The 19,385-nt window shown below is 38.7% G+C and overlaps 1 protein-coding gene across 3 annotated transcripts; it reads right to left on the bottom strand.

The window, feature by feature from the left end:
* Window positions 1-665: 665 nt before the first annotated feature.
* Window positions 666-18,383, bottom strand: CHURC1 (churchill domain containing 1). 3 transcript variants are annotated; one of them, XM_065941287.1, is made up of 4 exons: window positions 18,264-18,383; window positions 10,609-10,744; window positions 8,833-8,903; window positions 666-3,089 (listed from the first exon to the last, which is right to left on the bottom strand). In XM_065941287.1, exons 1-4 carry the CDS (start codon window positions 18,381-18,383, stop codon window positions 2,997-2,999), a joined length of 420 nt encoding a protein of 139 aa, XP_065797359.1. In that variant the 3' UTR covers window positions 666-2,996. The 3 variants fall into 3 exon arrangements, with proteins under 3 accessions (XP_065797359.1, XP_065797360.1, XP_065797361.1); XM_065941288.1 differs by having other exon boundaries at window positions 8,833-8,906; window positions 18,264-18,371; XM_065941289.1 differs by lacking the exon at window positions 8,833-8,903 and having other exon boundaries at window positions 18,264-18,371.
* Window positions 18,384-19,385: the final 1,002 nt, after the last annotated feature.

Raw genomic sequence — 19,385 nt, 5'->3', positions numbered from 1 at the left:
CCCAATGTCCCACAATAAGCAGGTGGCAGAGTGAATTTCAAATCCAGGTCTCTTGATTTCCCTTCTACCCAACCACAGCATATCTCACAACAGAGACTTGTACTGTAGTCAAGAAACATACATTTTAAAACTGAGAGCCTCAGATTCAGTGAAGTTTAACTTAGCTTTGCTTGCAAAACAGAAGAATGAAACTGAAAAGGATTCTTGTTACATTGAAATAAAGAACAGTGAATGTATACTTCTTAGTGATGACTTACAAGCTAACAAACCATATCTGGCTCTGTCTAGACTATATCACATGTCAATTAATTAGTATTTGGAGAACTCAAGACCACTTGAGTAAGACACAGCAAATTAAAGCTATAGCAAACACGCTGAGCTTTGGGTTTCAAGAGCCTCACTAGGTTGACCCCAACCTGCACATCATGAAGCAGGGAGAGAAGGAATGAGCTGCCAGCACAAGTTCATGTTTCCCACTACACTCCCACTAAGGTTCTTTCTTCTTCTTACATCTCAGAGAAGGAAATAAAGAAGACAAATTCTTTTGCCCTGTTCCCCTCTACTTAAACAGAGAAACACAGAAAAAGTAGAACTGCGTTTAAGAGGTCTTTATTCTATTAGATCCACAAAAAAATGCTAGAAGATATATAAGGAAGATCACCAAACACAGTAAAATGCTGGTTTAATAATAATGAAATATATAGGTAGGATCTTACATTTAAATTTTTTGCAATATATTGTCCAAAACCAGATAATTATAGAGATGAGGATATCAGGAAGGGCATATAAATTCATACTCTTGAACTCCAAAAGACTTAAGTTGGAAGTAATAGCAAACTCCAAGAAGGGACAATTCAGAAACTGTAATGGGCTTAGTGCTGCTATTTAAAGTAATGAAACATTTTCTCTGCTTTCTGGATTCAATTCACCAAATGATTTCCTCAGCAGGTCAGATATAGATTTGCAGAAAGTGGAAAACATTTTCCAGGAATAAAACAACTGATCCCTAAAGAACAGCTGCGCTAACTTTTCTGAATAATAAATCTTAGTCTGACATGCCTAGATTCCTCAGAGTGCTGTCACTGATATTCTCGACCTCTTCCTAACCTTGCCAGACTCTCACACTTCACGTGTACTGAACACCAGTACTGCAGGAGCATCACTGTACTACGTGACCTGGACTCAGCTGCCTAACTTCTTTCTGCCTTAGTTTATCTGGCTCTAAAACTGGGGTAACAGTAGTACCTACCCTCATGGAATGGTTAATGAGGATGAAACAAGTGCTTAAAATGGCCTTGGCACATAGTAAGTAGTCAGTAAACCTCGGCTATTATTATTATTCCTGTTACATAACAAAGCTTTTCCCTGATATCAACAAATTGGCTCACTCTGTTCAGAGGGTCTGAGATATGAACAAGAAACAATTCTGTTTTAATGCCTGACCCTTAAGTTTTGATTTCAGAATGAGAACTAACTAAAACAATCTCATCCTATCTAGTACTTTATATGCCTTCCAAAGCATTTTACATTTACATGATTTTTCGACCTTCTAACAATACCATGAAGGAAGTATATCAATTTATATTACACCAATTCTATAGAAAGGGGACAATAAAGTCTAGTATGACGCTTTGCTTAATGGTTATACTGCTACCAAATGGCAGACGCCTAAATGCCAGGTTTTTTATGACACCCAAGCCAGTGTTCTTTCCACTATGCAAGTTAAGATCTCTTTGGAGCAACTGAAACCATTCTACTTTATTAACTAAAGTCTGTACTTTATTCAGATTTCCCTAGTTTTACCAAATGTCCTTTTGCTGGTGCAGGATCTCATTCAGGATACCAGATTTCATTTAATAGTCATGTGTCTTTAGGCTCTTTTTAGCTATGAGGGCTCCTCAGATTTCCTTTCTTTGATGATCTTGACAGTTTTGAGGAGTACTGGCCAGGTATTTTCCTCAGTTGGGATTTCTCTCTCAACTGGGACCTGTCTGAAGTTTTTCTCATGATTAGACTGAAGTTTTGGGTTTTGGGGAGGAAGACCCCAAAGGTAACATGTCATTCTTATCACATATCAAGGGTAATGCTATCAACATGGCTTATCATCAGAGATGTTAATCTTGATCACCAGGCTAGTGTCTGTCAGATCTCTCACTGAAATAAAAGTTAAAGTTACTTTTCCCCTTCCCATACTCTACTCTTTGGAAGGAAGTCATGCAAACCCATAATTAAGGAGTTAAGAGTATCTACATACATTATTTGAAATTTTCCCATGTGGGGGACTTAACTATTCCCTCCAATATATGTATTTATTCAGTCATTCACGTAGGGACTCATGAATATTTATTTTATAGTTTGGGTTATAATCCAATACTACTTTATTTTGTTGCTCAGATTGTTCCAGCCTTGGTCACTGGGAGGTTCTCTGGGGGGTTCTTCTGTCCCTTTGACATACTCCCAATCATTGTGATTTCCCTTTGAGCACTTCCTTTTTTTGTGGCTCAAGATGCTCCAAGCTCATCTTGTATATTTACTGCCCCAGTCCTAGACTCAGTCATTTCTCCAAGGAGTCCTAGATTCCTTTTGTTGGAACCAAGATCTGGGCACTAGATGTGCTTTCCATGCTAGTTATTTTTCAGCCACATAACAGCTCACAAAGATGCCTCATTCTGGCTGCAATAATATGTACTGGGAACTTCAGCAGAAGAGCTCAGCAATCTCCTAAATTACTTATTTTTGTGGGGGCAGTGAGGCCTGCACTACATAGCTTGTGGGGTCTTAGTTTCCCAGCCAGGGACTGAACCCTGGCCACAGCAGTGAAAGTGCCAAGTCCTAACAACTGGACTGCCAGGGAACTCTTTCTTTCAAAGAACAGGTGAGTCTAAGCAGCAAAAAATAATATGCAAATAATTTCCATTATAAACTAAAACAAATCATCAGGCTTGCTGTATTGTAAACCAACACAACAGCGTTATTACAGAACGGCAGAAGGATCCTTAGAATAACAGAGTCATTTGTCGGGGGTCGTCCGGGAGAATACTGATAGTATCTTCGGCTTTACCACATAACAGACACAGCATGGTATATTCCTGGAACAAGAGAAAGTGCACAATTACCTTGAGGAACCAGCAGAAACAGCCTTCATAACTTTCTCTGGTAAACCTGTCCTCTGTAAATTGTCCTGGATATACTATCTGTACAGTAGATCAATTTCTTCAACTTTCTTCCTGTAAGTGAAGTCTTAGGTTTAGTCTGTGTATCCCACAACATTTTGTTTATATAAATTGAATACATACTGATGTTCTATCCTCTATTTACTATGTATACAAGAATGTCATCTTGGAAAGGCATGGCTATTTCCTAAATTTAGAAAACACATATACTGGGCTTACTGAGTGCTGCTATTTAAAGTAATGAAACAATTTGAGTGTGCGCCCCTGAGGACAAATTTCTGTTGAGCTGTTCCTTTCTAGGATATTCAACACTAATATGCAATGGAAATAATTTTTAAAACAAAAAAGGGGAAAAAATTTCCAAACCCAAAAGGCTACTTTTATCTACTGCAGAAAAAATAAACAACTATGTTAAATCCACTATTATCTCCTGTCTCATATTTAGATACCTAGTTTTCTAGAATTTGATCTTTTTAAGGAGTTTTATGTTTCCTGGGCTTAACAAATGTCCAGACTGGCGACAGAAGGTATTTTGTTTTAAGCAAAAATCCTTAGGTCAAAGTTCTGTTTTTATAGCTGTTCCTTTCTAGAATATATAATATGGTCATAAACTATAGAAACATATATCTTTCAAACCTTTTACTTTAAAACTTTTTATCTTCTTTAGGAAAACATGCATCTATACTAAGTCTATTAGTATTTCCACACCTGACATTGAGATTGCTGGCTGCCTGGAAATCGATCAGTTAAGGCAGTTTGAGTTTCATGGGTCTGAACAGTCACTAGAGAGGGTCACAGAGGTAAACAGTGACTACAGTACAAAGACTCAGAACCAGCAAATGCCTTTCCATTTCTTGCTAGAGAGTTCAGCAGGAGGACTTAGTTATAGCAGTAGAAAGACTGTTTCTTAAAAGACCACATTTAATTTTAAAGTCTACTCCACACACACAGTAGAAATAGAGGCCAGAGCTCAGCAAACAAACACAAGTCTCATGAATCAAAAATAGTTAAAATCCACTCTCTCCAAGGTTTTTACTGCTTTCAAATTCTGCTTTCACTCACTAGACATTACTAGTAGAATGTCAACCTCTCACTGGAAATGAAGAAAAAAATAATAAAGCCAATATGGGAAAATGTGTGAAGCTAGACAACTATTTGAAATTTCAACCAACCTACCCAATGACAAGTTTTCATTAAGTGCATAAAGGCTCTGTAATATGCCAGGTACACTGGCAGACATGGGAAAAGGAGAGGACAAGGTCTGACCTTGCAAAATTTACAGTGCAACTTGACAGAAAGAAAAAACCTAACATATGGTATAATTTGGAAAAACTGTTAAATCAGTAAGACTGATTATACCTATAATCTTTAATTTATAGGCAGTCTGGAATCCAAATTTCATTCCAGGTCAATTATTTGGAATGCAGAAGCAGTTTCCCACAGAAGTAACATTACACAAAGCAGTTAGGTTCCCAGGGAAATCCAGGGAGTCTTTTAAATTTATACTGCACAAGTCCTATAGAATCTAACCACACAGAGAATGTTTCTGTGGGAAAATATGTCCAGAATTCTCACTTGGGATGCCAGGAACATATCTTCTTGTGCTGCCAGGAATATGGTGGGATCAGGACACTTTTCACCCAAATTGGCCAAGTTAGGACAATCAGAATTCCCCTTAGTCATTCACAGAGATCTTCAAAGGCTCCACCTGGGCAAAGCCTGAGGGAAGTGATCTGGAAGAAATGGTGGGATGGGTGGAATCCTCTTTGGGCAAGATCAGATCCTGTGTTTTACACCAAGGGTCCCATGGGCCTCTTTCCTCTATTGCTGCTGCTACTGCTAAGTTGCTTCAGTTATGTCCAACTCTGTGTGACCCCATAGACGACAGTCCACCAGGCTCCCCTGTCCCTGGGATTCTCCAGGAAAGAACACTGGAGTGGGTTGCCATTTCCTTTTCTGGGCTTCCCCTATGGCTCAGCTGGTAAAGAATCCATCCGCAATGCAGGAGACCTAGGTTCGATCCCTGGGTTGGGAAGATCCCCTGGAGAAGGGAAAGGCTACCCACTCCAGTATTCAATCCAGGGCTGCAAAGAGTCGGACATGACTGAGTGACTTCCCTCTATTAGTACCTGCTAATTCTGACCCTCGGTCCTCTCCTTCCCTGGTCCATACACAAAGAAAAAGCAGTCTCAGTTTCCCTCTTCTTTCCTGAGGCAAAAATATAGCCCTTTTAATGGATTTTAGGGTAATATAAAAAATACAGGATGCCTGTAATCACAACTTATTTTCCATTTAAGCTCTGTACTTATGTCTCTACTTTCCCCTCAATACTTGCCATCAGAAAACCTTATTTTAACAACATTGTTTGTTAAAAATGAATCTGTTTAAAAACAGAATCTTTATCTTTTAGAGTTCATACTGAAATATTTACAGAAGTAGGAAACGTTTGGGATTTGCTTCAAAGTAATCCTGAGAGGTACAAATAAAGCAAACTGAAGCTGAGAACTGAAGATTAATACACTACTCTGCCTTTTTCTCTTTGGCCACACCCCGTGACACGCAGAACTTCCCTGACCAGGGAGTGTACCTGAGGTCCCTGCAGTGGAAGCATGGAGTCTTAACCATGGGACCTCTGGAAGTCCTAGTCTGCCTACTTCTGATTTAAATTTCTCATAAGACATTTCAAACAAAGCAAAACATTACCAATGGTGGAATCCCACCCTGAACCTGAACTACTATTGGAATAAGATGGGGGCTGGAGTGGGGTGAGGCTGAGGAAAGTAAGTCACAGCAGCTGAGATGAGGAGTCCTTGGGGTCATCAGGCTGAGATGGAAGTTACCAATTGGCTAGTCACGAGTTGGGGGCTGCAATGGATACAAGAAGAGTTCAAAAAAGGGCTGGATTACTAAGCAGCAGCAGGAGGCACAATTTAAGTACAGCTTAAAAGAGGTAAGGTTTAGTTCGCTTGAACATAGTGAAAGGGACAAGTTAAGTAAAGGAAAGAGCAGAAATACAGACAGTGATACAGAACAGGGCAAGCACCTCGCGTGAGGAGCAGCAGAGCAGTGTCAGGAGATTAATTTGAGGGCGGTGTGCACAACTACAGCATACAGACTGCTGCAGTCCTCTAGGTTTGAGCGGAATCGTCCTTCACATGAAGCGTGACACTGGAGCCAAACAAAAGAGAGAAACAAAGGGAGGAAGGAGGGCAGACAGGACATCAAGGTTAGAGGAGGAGATCTATAGGCTTCACCAGAGACTGAGTATACGTGTGCTCGGTATCTGAGAGAGTAAAGAGAAGGTTCCTAGACCAGAGGCCAAAGCTCAGGAGAAAAGATGTTAGGGAGAAATAGGAAAGGAAACCACAGAGAAAGCAAGGGAACTTTCAAAATGATTTAAAAAGAAAGAAAAAAGTCTAGCACTATGGACCCCAGAGGACAAAATGCTCCAAAAAGACCATGGTTAACAAAATCAGAGTCAGAAAGATGTTAAAAGAGAGATGAGAAAGCAATCTCACAGGATTTGGCTACATTATAGGGAATCTATGAGAGAATAATTTCAGTAAAGTGAAAATGAAATTTGAAAGTAAAGTGAAATTTGAAATTCGAAAGTAAAGTGAAAACCAATTTGTAGATTGTTAGGAGAAGCAAAAGGAAATAAAGGAAAATAGGGTAAAGAGCTATTCAAGTAAAGAAGCAAAAGGAAGGAGAGAGATGATCAGAGATGAATCAAAGAAGCAACTGAGTGAAACGAAAGGATTTTAATTTACTTTTAACAAATAGAGAAGAACTAAATATATTTAATGTAAAAATGCTTTAAATCTCATTGAGAAAAAGCTAGGAGGAGAGAAGGTAACATGAAGTTCCTGAGGAAATGGTTTGTGGGGATAACAGAGAGGAAATAAAAATTTCTACAACAGGAGGGAAGGAGGAGAGACTAAAGCTGGGACAATGCTATGAACGGTGTGCAAAAGGAAAGCAGTGAGAAATGAGAGAAGGGGAGGCTGCCAACCCAGTGAGAACCTTGGGATGGGAAGCTTGGACAGTATACAGGAGCTAAAGGCAGCTATTTTAGACAAAGCCAAAGAGGTAGTCTGAAAGCATCATTTTAAGACAAATATGCTGATAGCAAAATAAAGAACATGGGGGTGGCAGGGAGTGGATGTTGGGAAAGAGAGGACTGGAGGTAGAGTCCAGTTTAAGAATTTTTTCCCAAGAGAATTCCACACTCTCTAGGCATTGTGACTACAGCCATCTTCCCTGCCCTTCTTCCTTCCCCAAAGGAACTTCTGGGACAGCTTTGAAAATGGCTGTGCTCGGTCATGATGGAAAATCTGCTAGGCTCTGGTCTCAGGGTGCTGGCACACTATGGCTCAATTAGGGCATGAACAGGCAATCTCAAGATTCACTTAGGGACTCTAAAAACCTCACAGGAGCTTCCGGAACCGCTGGAAAATAGTTATAAGCACACCTGTCCTTCCATGAATGGAGAGAGATGCTCCTTTAAGTACTTGACATGTTCACTGCCCTATTTGGTCACTACTCATTCACGTGAGACCTTGATTTTGCCCAAAGAGACACCTATCAGATAAGAATCTTTGAGGCATAATTTTTGGATGCTGGGGAGATGTGGTCAGGATGTTATTTAGATGGACCACAAGATATTAGACCAGATTCTGACAGGTGAGTAAGTGCCTTCTTACTTACTTACTTACTTACTACTTCATTATACCACATTGAAGTAAAAATGAAAGTGGTTCTCTTGCACTATTTTATAAGATTCTACTGTAGAAGATTTTTTCCCTAATCATAGTAGTACCAAAAGAAAATTCCCTTGAGAGTAAAAAGCTCTTATCTGCTGTTTATATCCTATGAACATGTAGTTCACAGGAAATAACTAACTGAATCTTGAAAGCGGAGGCAGTGAGGGATGGACACAGGTGAGTGTGTCCTTGGGCTTTCCAGTTTGTCTGTGGCTCTCCCCCACTGTCCAGCTTTTCTTCCTCACCGTTAGATCTGTGGATCTTCAGCAACTGCAGGCCTATACTAGCCTGTAGGATTTTGTAGAATTCTTCACATGCTCTCACAGTTGTATAAGGACTAATCTTTTAATAGATCCCTATGCTCTACCCTTACAGTGGTTCAGCTTCTCTCCTCCAACCATGATACACCTACTGTTTTACTTCTCAAATAATATTCAAATATCCTATCAAAATTGAGACCAGAGTTGCTGACTACAGTCCAAGGGAAACAAAGATAATCTCACTATCATGATTTCCATGCTCTATAAGAATGGTGGCAGTGGGCAGACCAACACTTAAAGCCAACGATTGTGCAATCAAATAACTGGGTAGAGAAAAAAGAGGCACAGGGGTAACCTTGTAAGAAGCCATAAGGTGCTATTCTTTATAAGCAAAAATGACAGGACAGAGATATCATCTGTAAGGCATGCATTTTGCTTTGTGATTCTTGTGAAGACAGGTTTGAACAGATCCACCCACATCTAAAGTGTCTGTCTCAGTTTGCACAAGTGGAAGAGAGGGACGGTCTCCTCTAATATCTGCGAGCACTTCATTTATGAAGATTATACCTAGATTTGTCAAGGGTACTCTTCTTATCCCCCTTCCCCTCAATAACACACCCACATATATACATTTACCTGAAATTCATCCATGATACTGAATGTATACTCATGCCTGGCTATTACGTGATGACAATTCTTACAAAGATCTGCTGAAACAGAGAGAGACTTAAAAAATTAAATCTTAGATGGTGTCTGAAGACAGTAAAATTTCTATTCTTAGCATGGTATTGCTTTAAAAGAATCTTAACTCTGTCAAATTTAACACAAAAGAAATCCATTGTAATGTCCACCTTGATAAAAAAAAAATACAGACTCTATTACACAGCAACACTATATAATTAAGGGCCTGAACTCAGAGACTTAATGTGCAATTCCCACTAGAAGCTCAGGTAATCAATTAACAGATACGTGTATTTTTTAAACTAGCTGGACCTACCTAATTATATAGGAGCTTTTATTCTCAGGAATGATAGAAACTGTGCTACTACCCAAACAAACAAAAAGCTAACACAAGACATTAAAGTGAATTTAGCAGTAACAAGACTCTAGTAAAAACAGTATTATAATAACTATTATATATTGAGTGCTTATTGTGTGCCAGATACTGTTTTAAACACTTTTTATCTGTTTACTCAATCTTCTCAAAAACCCAACAAGGTAGATACTATTCTTACCACCTTTGTGAAGTGAAGTTAAAGTCACTCAGTCATGTCCAACTCTTTGCGACCCCATGGACATACATGGAATTCTCCAGGCCAGAATACTGAGGTGGGTGGCCATTCCCCTTTCCAGGGGATCTTCCCAACCCAGGGATCGGGTCTCCCACATTACAGGTGGATTCCCTACCAGCTGAGCCATCAGGGAAGCCGTTTGTAAGGATAAGGAAAGAAAGGCACACTGTGTGTAAGTAACTAGGAAGACCACGCTGAGTTAGGAAGTGTTGGAACCAGAATTCAAACCAAGCTTTCTCACTCCAGAGCCCTTGCTTTTGACCACTCTCCTCTATCTAGAAAAATAAAAACTATATATGCTAAAAGAAAGAAGATTCTTCTAATGTAGAACATTTTTCTTTTTTCTGACTCTATTCTAAAGGCTTAGTGTCTTTTATACCCTTCTTTAAAAATGTCATTATTAACACATTTATTTCACATAGTCAGAACATACCAAAAAATCAGGAGACAATCAAAAAGGAAATGTGAATAGTTAAATCAGCTGCCACAATATCTGAGCACTAAAGTGCACATGTACATAAATTTACTCAAAGATTCTTAGTGCCAACCTCAGAACTGATTTTTTTATTATACATAGTTATTTTTTTCATTTCCCAGTATAAAGGATGAAGAACAGCACATGAAGATGGCATCCATCCTTACAGCAGCAAAAGAAACGATAGACTGACAGGAACAAAAGACACAAAAGCTATAAAACCAGAAATAAAACTTAAAAAAACAGTTTCTCAGAGCCATTTAGTGTAAGGACAAACAGGCCTAAACACTTAAGAGCTGCTGAAGTACATCATTGCATTATACTATAGTAGAAGGTGAAAATTCACATGGATGACCCTAAGTTTAAAAAAAAAAAAATCCCTATATCTTGTTTCAGAAGACATAGTCTTTAAAGATAAACAAAAGAAAACTGGTGCCTAATTATAAGCTTCAGCTATCTGCAAGTCATTTATATGGAATATATGATGTTGCTAGATACATGAGATGTTACCTATATTCTCCTCTTAAAAAACTAGTATTATGCGTTGCAGTGCGATAGTAATATAGACCTCATAATACTCTGCACAACCTAATTCCCAAAAGATGACATCTACTAACAGACTTAGATGTTAAAGAGTCTACTTACGATCATAGGTAACTATTTCTTCTCCGTCTTCCTCTTTCAAAGATTTGTTTGTGATCAGCATAAAATCTCGCTTACCGCACACTGCACAGCCTGTAAAGTTCAGCAAGAAAGATCCATTTTCCAGGCAGATGTTACCCTAAAGTAAGAAAAATAGGGATTTAATTTTCTTTTGGGGGGGGGGATTTAATTTTCTTATATTTCAAAATCCTTGGAGAAAATCATTAACAGACTTAAACTCTCTAAAGTCAAAAAACATGACCACAATTTACTTGCTTGAAGTTTGTGCCAAGTAACTTTTGAAGTTACTAGCTTTCCTCTAGAAGTATTATTCATAGTAAATAAACCTGAGGCAGTGTTAGAGCTCTAAGTCTCTGAAGTCTGCAACTGTGTTTAAGAGAGAAGACTAAATGCAATTGGATATTTAGAAACAACTTAATGAAGTCTTAATATAACACATGAAAAGGAAAAGTTAGAAAAGTCTAATAGCCAACACCACTAAATGAGGTATCATAAAACTAGAATGAAAATTTAATCAAAATGGAAACTCTGAACCAATAATAAAAATGACCTTATGCAATGTGATGCTCAATTGACTGTTGAAAAAGCATTTTCTCAAGCCTTAAAAATATCAGAAAATAGAGAAATAAACTTTTTTTTTTTTTTTTTTTTTTAAAACTTTCAGCTCTTATAGATACCAGTCCTTAGGATATACGTGATTCATGCGGAGAAGGTAATTTCTGTAATTTATCAGATTGACATCGTGACATTTAAGAGAGAAAGAAACTGTAACTAAGAAACTGTAAATAACATATGTTCCTGGCTCAAATGAGGTCTTTGTTGAAGCCTTACTAGTAATTGTTCAGAACTTAATCCATAAGCAACCTAGTTAGTCTTATTTATTTTATATTGAGGTACAGTTAGCTCCAAGTGTACAGCACAGCGATTCAGTTATACATACACATGTATCTATTCTTTTTCAAGTTCTTTTCCTAATTAGATGGGTAGTGTTGTTCAGTTGCTAAGTCATGTCCGATTCTCTGTGACCCCATGGACTAGAGCATGCCAGGCTTCCCCTTCCTTCACAATCTCCCGGAGTTTGCTCAAACTCATGACCATTAAGTTGGTGATGCTATTCACCCATCTCATCCTCTGTTGCCCGCTTCTCCTCCTGACCTCAATCTTTCCCAGCATCAGGGTCTTTTCCAATGAGTTGTCTCTTTGCATCAGGTGGCCAAAGTATTGGACCTTAAGCTTCAGTATCAGTCCTTCCAATGAATATTCAGGGTTGATTTCTTTGAGGATTGACTGGTTTGATCTCCTTGCTGTCCAAGGGACTCTCAAGAGTTTTTTCCAGCACAATTCAAAAGCATCAATTTTTAGCACTCAGTCTTTTTTTTCTTTTTTTCTTTTTCAGTCTTCTTTTACAGTCCAACTCTCACATCCATACATGACTACTGGAAAAAAACAGTTTTGACTATACAGACCTTTATTGGCAAAGTAATGTCTCTGCTTTTTAATATGCTGTCTGGGTTTGTCATAGCTTTTCTTCCAAGGAGCAAGCATCCTTTAATTTCGTGGCTGCAGTCACTGTCCACAGTAATTTTGGAGTCCAAGAAAATAAAATCTGCCTCTATTTCAACTTTTCCCCCAACTATTTGCCATGAAGTAACAGGACCAGATGCCATGATCTTAGGTTTTTTAAGGTTGAGTTTTAAGTCAGTTTTTTTCACTCTCTTTCAACTTCATCAAGAGGCACTTTAGTTCCTCTTCACCTTCTACCATCAGAGTGGTATCATGTGCATACACCTGAGGTTGTTGACATTTCTCCTGGCAATCTTGATTCCAGCTTGTTATTTACCCAGCCTGGCATTTCACATGATGTACTCTGCATAAAAATTAAATAAGCAGGGTGACAATATACAGCCTTGATGCACTCAATTCCCAATTATGAACCAGTCCACTGCTCTATGTCCGGTTCTAACTATTGCTTCTTGACCTTCATACAGGTTTCTCAGGAGGCAGGTCAGGTGGTCTGGTATTCCCATCTCTTTCAGAATTTTCCACAGTTTATTGTGATCTGCACAGTCAAAAGCCTTAGTGTAGTCAATGAAATAGATGTTTTTCTAGAATTCCCTTGCTTTTTCTACAATCCAACAAAAGTTGGCAATTTGATCTCTGGTTCCTCTGCCTTTTCTAAATCCAGCTTATATATCTGGAAGTTCTTGGTTTATATACTGTTGAAGCCTAGCTTGAAGGATTTTGAGCATTACCTTGCTAGCATGTGAAACGAGGGCAATTCAATGGTAGTTTGAACATTCCTTGGCATTGCCTTTCTGAGACTGAAATAACTGACCAGACCGGAATAAACTGACCTTTTCCAGTCCTGTGGCCATTGTTGAGTTTTCCAAATGTTCTGGCATATTGAGTGCAGCACTTTAACAGCATTATCTTTTAGGATTTTAAATAGCTCAGCTAGAATTAATAAACTTTGACAAAAAGCCTGTTGAGGTCTGAACTGGTACTGCCTTGAATTCAGAAAAGTTGATTATCAAAGACTCCAAGATATTAAGGAATTTTTTTTAAAACTCTTAAAAGAATAAAGATCTAAATATCATGTTCAAATAAATTATTAACAGCACTCTGAGCAGAAGTGCACACATAAACACAGGCACTTTATACAATATGGTCTAAACTCTGTAATCTGACCATACAAGCAGGCCAAATGTAAACTCTAAATACTGAAGGAAGAGAAGAGATACATATGTACCTGTTGTGAGGTAAGGAAATAAATTCTTGAAATGGCAAAATGTAAGTAAAGCACCTAAAAAACTGATGGGGCTTTCTCTAAGGGCCCTGATCACTTGAAAGTGAGGGTAACCTTCATCAGTGAGGCATGATTATTTTATTAGATGAAGCAAGATTATTAATGTCCAAATTTGGGAAAGAAAACTAAAGAATACAGTACTCAGAGAAGCGTTTGAGGTTTTCACAGCAGGAGGGAAGAGAAGAATAAAATCTAAATCAACTTCGCAGTAATAATAGTGAGCTATAACAGTTTCAAGAAGACAGGAAAAAAGTCAAAAGTTAACAATCTTTAGAAAATGTGGTTCAGTCAAATCCTGGTTGAAGATCTGTAAAGGTATATAAATACGCAGGAAGAAATGGTTAAATACTATGATGATAATCAGTATGAAAGTATACTATGATAAAATCTTACAAATTTGAGAAATCTGCAAAGATATTGACAAGGATTGGGCCAGTTTGTTTCTTTCAAAAAACTATTATTTCAGATGGTGTAACTTATCAGTGTATGTTTTGACAAGGAGTACTTAAATCTGGAAAATACAGCTTTTAAAGAACCAAATTTTAATTTTGCTGATTTTCTCTATTTTCTATCTCCTACTTCATTCATTGCCACTCTAATCTGTATCATTTCTTGTGCTTGCTTTGGGTTCAGTCTGCTCTTGCTTTTTCACTGTCTTAAAATGGAAAGTTAAGTTACTGATTCCAGATTGTTTTTATTTTTTTTTTCCAGATTGTTTTTAAAATATTTATTTATCTGGCTGTTCCAGGTCTTAGTTGTGGCATGTAGAATCTAGTCCCCTGACCATGGTTCAAACCCGACACCCCTGCGCTGGGAGCAAGGAGTCTTAGCCGCTGGACCACCAGGACAGTCCCCTGTGTTTTGTTTTGTTTTTAATACAGACATTTTAAAATGCAGAACATCATTTTAAAGCATCCATTTCCATACAACTGCTTTACAAATTGTATATCAGACTCCAATTTAATTAAATATGGTTTGATGCTAAACAACAATTTGGGCTTCCCAGGTGGTGCAGTGGTAAAGAATCTGCCTGCCAGTACAGGCAATGACATGAGTTCGAGTCCTGGGTCGGGGAAAATTCCCTGGAGTAAGCTATGGCAACCCACTCCAGTATTCTTGCCTGGAGAAACCCATGGACAGAGGAGCCTAGCAGGCTATACTCCATAGGGTCGCCAGGAGTCAGACATGACTGAGCAAATATGCACATGCACACAACAATCTGAGTACATGAACTTTCATAGTTTAATTTTAAAGTAAAGTATATAAAAAATAATTTCTAATTTACACATGTAACTAATTTACACTGATTGCTTCCCTCTGATTAGTCTAAATTTATGCTCTATTTCTGTATTGCTGCTACATTACTAAGAATGTTAAAGCTGAAACGAACTATATGAAGTATAGATTTCATTTCTAGTTTGATATAGGAATGTTTTATTACAATTTTGTGCCTAATCAGTTATTTTAGAAAATGCAGTAGAGTTCTAGTTCTAACTGGTTTGCTAAATGCTTTTCTAAATGGAAAAAAGTAATCTGGTTCATAGTTGAGTAAAAAAAGTTGAGTTCAAAAAATTAGTATGGTTCATTTCCAATTTGATTCAAGTCTGAGTTCAAATTCTTGGCGTAATATTACAAACAAGAGGGCCAGAGCTCTGTAAGAAATCTCCTAGGCTGTGAAAAACATTTGCCACCAAAGTCCAGACATTTTAGGAAACCAAGTGAAATGAAAGTCCCTCAGTTGTGTCCGACTCTTTGTGACCCCATGGACTATACAGTCCATGGAATTCTCCAGGCCAGAATACCGAAGTGGTTAGCTTTTCCCTTCTCTAGGGGATCTTCCCAACCCAGGAATCAAACCCAGGTCTCCTGCATTGCAGGTGGATTCTTTACCAGCTGAGCCGCAAGGGAAGCCCAAAGATAAATAATTAAATATTTATTACCTACTCATTCGGCATTTAGACCTATCCAGCATGTTAACCTATTATTTTTCTCTGCCAAATTTAATAAGTGGACTATACTTGCTACTACCACCTTAGTACCTTTACCTTTGCCAGGTTCAAGCAGAATGGCTTCTGCTCTTACTGTCCTTAAAAATATCTCATGACTTCAAAAAATCCCAGAGTTGGAGGGAACCCTGAGACTTCAGGACATCATTTAGTCTCTACTGAATGAAAGGAAGAGTTCAATTTCTCTAAGGTTACCCATTCCATTAAAAAAAAAAATTTTGTTAGAAAGTTCTTTACTCTGATTTAAAGCCTATAGCCCCCTAACATCCATCCACTAATTATTTCTGAATCTGCCTTCTGGAATTTCAAATAAAAGTCCAATTCTTCCTCGTGACAGTTTTTAATCATTTTAGAACAGAATAAAAATCAGAGAAAACTGCTTCAGGCACTTTCCTGGTTTTCCAATCACCTCAAAGCTTTACTTTTATTTTCTTCCTATACTTTTATTTTCTTCTTCCTGTACTTTTATTTTCACATTCAAAATTAATTTAATCCTTGAAGCTCTTTTATTTCTTCCTATACTTTTATTTTCACTTTCTAAGTTAATTTAATCCTTGAAGCTCAGTTCTCAGTGCTGGCTGATTCTCTACATTCTTTTCCTAAGTGAACAAATTCTTTCTGACTCCTTTATTTGGTTGACTCATCTGTGTGAGTCTCTTACCAAAACTGTCTTCCTGTATTTTTACCCTATTCCTGGAATGTTACAGTTTCAACATCAGATGAAACATGATTTAAAAAAAAAAAGCAATCTGATCATTTGCTCCCCCAATTTTGGTTCTCCTTCCCATATGGCTCAAACTTCTGTAATACTTTCAAACTTCCCAGCTGCCAAGATAGAAAACTCTTGAGATTATGAATGCTCTTCCCTTCTTCCCTCCTACATTAAATTGGTTTAGCCCTGTTAATTCTTTCTTTGATAATGAAGTCTTCATCATCTCATACCTATACTACAGCTGCCATTTGGTTTCCCCAAAGGCTCTGTAGGGCTGTCCTTTTACATTTTCCCCCATCCCATCACCTCAACATACAACCATTTGATCCACTTTCCTATATAGCAGATTTCAGAGTCATTTCTTATTTTTTTTTGGATGGCTGCCCAAAGTCTAAAGTGTATAGTCTAAACTTCAATATAATTTTTGTCTTTTGATGAGCTCAACTCTTAAAAATCCATCCATATATATATATATATATTTTTTTTTTTTTTTTTTTTCCTTCCCCCCCTGGCCTCACCTCGGCATATGGGATCTTCATTCCCGGACCAGGGATTGAACCTGTTTCCCCTGCAGTGGAAGCCTGGAGGCAGGGAATTACCCAATTTAATATATGATATTATCCACAGCAAACATCTTCCTCATGGTGCTTATAATGTGCAGTTTTCAGTACTGGATTCACAAAAATCTCTCTTTAAACTTAAAAACAAAAAGTATGAAATAGACCACAATACAGAAAAGTATGTGAAATGTAAAGGTATGGCATAAGGCCTCTACTTATTAAATGTTAGTAGGACTGCAGTTGCGATAACCAAAAATATCTCCCGCTCTTGTCAAATGCCCCTCAGGAGGCAAAACTGCTCGCAGTTGAGAGCCACTACTCCATTCACTCAAGGCGTTCCATTCTATGACCACACCACATTTTTCCAGCCTGGCAACCCACTCCACTATTCTTGCCTGGAGAATCCCATGGACAGAGGAGCCTGGCAGGCTATAGTCCACGGGGTCGCAAGAGTCACAGGACTTAGCGGCTAAACCACCACCACCACCACAAACAACGCTGTTATGAACATTCTTATACCAGTCTCCAGGAACATGCATTTATTTCTCCAGAATCGGAACCACCAGGTTATTCAGCATACATCCTTTTTTTTTTTTTAATAGTGCTAGACCTTTATTTTCAAAGAGGTTACATCATATGAGTGTTCATGATGTATTATAAAACCCTCCCAAAAGACTAAGACTTACTCAAATTATTAAGAGACAGAAACAACTACATCTCCCAGCCTATATGAGAATCCTTGTTATTTCCCCCTGCCTTCAGTTCCTCCTTTCCTTTTCCACCCCAGTCACAAGTATCCTTTAAGTCTGAAGTGAATTCCACCTTTCTTTGGGGAGAACACCACTATTTCCTATTGCTCTCCCCTTTCTCTACACCTGAATAGCATTTAGGTACTAGTCAGTTTTTGCTAGTCACGTGATTCCTGTAAATGTAGACTCTTCGACCGCTCGCAAGTTACACGCAAATGTTCAGTAAGTATACGTTGAACGAAATGAGAATAAACAAGCTTCACAATCTCCTGAACTTGAAAGGAACAGCGATTTCAAAGAAAGTTAACAGTAAGGAAACCAGAATTCCAGTCTTGCCTTTCATACTAACTAGAAAGTGAACTTTGGAAGAGATTTCCCGCCTCCAGGCGTTAATTTCATCAGCAAAATTGGGTTCTACAGATGACTTCAGAGGTCCCTTCTAGCGCTCGAATTTGGGAGGAGCACTGAATGCCATCAAATCAAGCTTGAGGATAAAACCAGGGTAGGGGTGGGGGCTTCCTCTGTTCTCGGCTAGGTTGTTGGTGGTAGTGGCAGGCTTTTTTTTCCCTCCCCTGGAGCTCAAGAGAAGCGAAGCGACGGCTGCTCCCAGTCTCCAGGGTGGGGATCTGCAGAAAACGACGGCTGCAGGCCGTACCCCTATTAGGTGCTAAATACAGCTACCGGGTCACTGGCTGGGGTGCAGCGGCGGAGGCCGCCCCACGCCAGACCTCCCAGGGTTACGAGAAGCCTCAGGGGCGGCCATGGGGCAAGGGAGCGGGCAGTTCTCGGCGCCCACTCGCTCACCCGGTTGGGATATTCCTTCTCCACACAGTCCACACACATCGCGACGCCGTTAACAGCGAAGATCCTTCGGGACTTCCGGGAAGACGAAACCTCGCGAGAGTTCAAAGAAGGTCGCCGCATGCGCCCAGAGTTCTAGATCCTGAAGTATTTGGTCTCAGGAACCAATTCCAAGTCTCCGCCCCTTATCAACGGTTGTTAGGGCAGAGTCTGGTCTCTCAGACAACAACTGAGAGCCAAGGGGACTTGGAAACCTTCGTAATAGAGCGGAAGGGACATGGACCTTGTGGCGGGAAGGGGAAAGGGATCTTGGACCAAGCAAAATTCTAATGGGTGCCTTCCTGAGGCTAGGCTGACAGAAAGGCAAGTCACAATACTCACGAGAGGGAATTGTTTCTCACTTCCTCGACTTCCTCCATATACATAAAGCTGAAATTATAATTTGGATACATTTTTATACCATTTCATAGGGCAGTGAGAGTGATAGTTCAGATCTTGGCATGTGAATAAGCAATAAATGAAGTGTTTGGGAAGAGCCACTTATAGCTCTGCAGAGAATCTCTTAAAAAGAACACAAAGTGTTAATAAGAAATGACCATCCCAGAGTCCTCTGGAGGGAACCAAGGAAATGAGTGGTTAAAGGTCTTATCTAGGATAACAAAGCTACTCTGCCAACCAAGATAAGTTTTGGTTCCTACCCTGCTCTCTGCGTCTTTTTAATACAATAGCCAGTAGCCACATGTGGCTATAAAAGCACTTTTAATGTGGCAAATTTGAACTGAAATGTGTTGTAAGTACATCCTGCACACTAGCTTTAGAAGACTTAGTATGAAAAAAATGTAAAATATTTCATAAGTAATTTTTATATTGATTACATGTTGAAATAATGGGGCTAAATAAAAAATTATTAAAATGAATTTCACCTGTTTTTTAAATCTGGCTACTGTCAAATTGAAAATTACAAATGTAACTTGCATTTTATTTCTACTACTTGGGGCTGGCCTATGCAGTTCTCTCGATCCATTTTTAAATGTGTCATCTGTTTTTAAAGCCTAATGCTGACAATTTTACTAACTACTGTATCTATTTTATTCAGTTCTATAGACATTTGTTGAATGCCTTCAC

This window comes from Muntiacus reevesi, chromosome 7 (assembly GCF_963930625.1).
Source record: "Muntiacus reevesi chromosome 7, mMunRee1.1, whole genome shotgun sequence".
Taxonomy (NCBI): Eukaryota; Metazoa; Chordata; class Mammalia; order Artiodactyla; family Cervidae; genus Muntiacus; species Muntiacus reevesi.
This window is presented reverse-complemented; position numbering and strand designations above follow the sequence as displayed.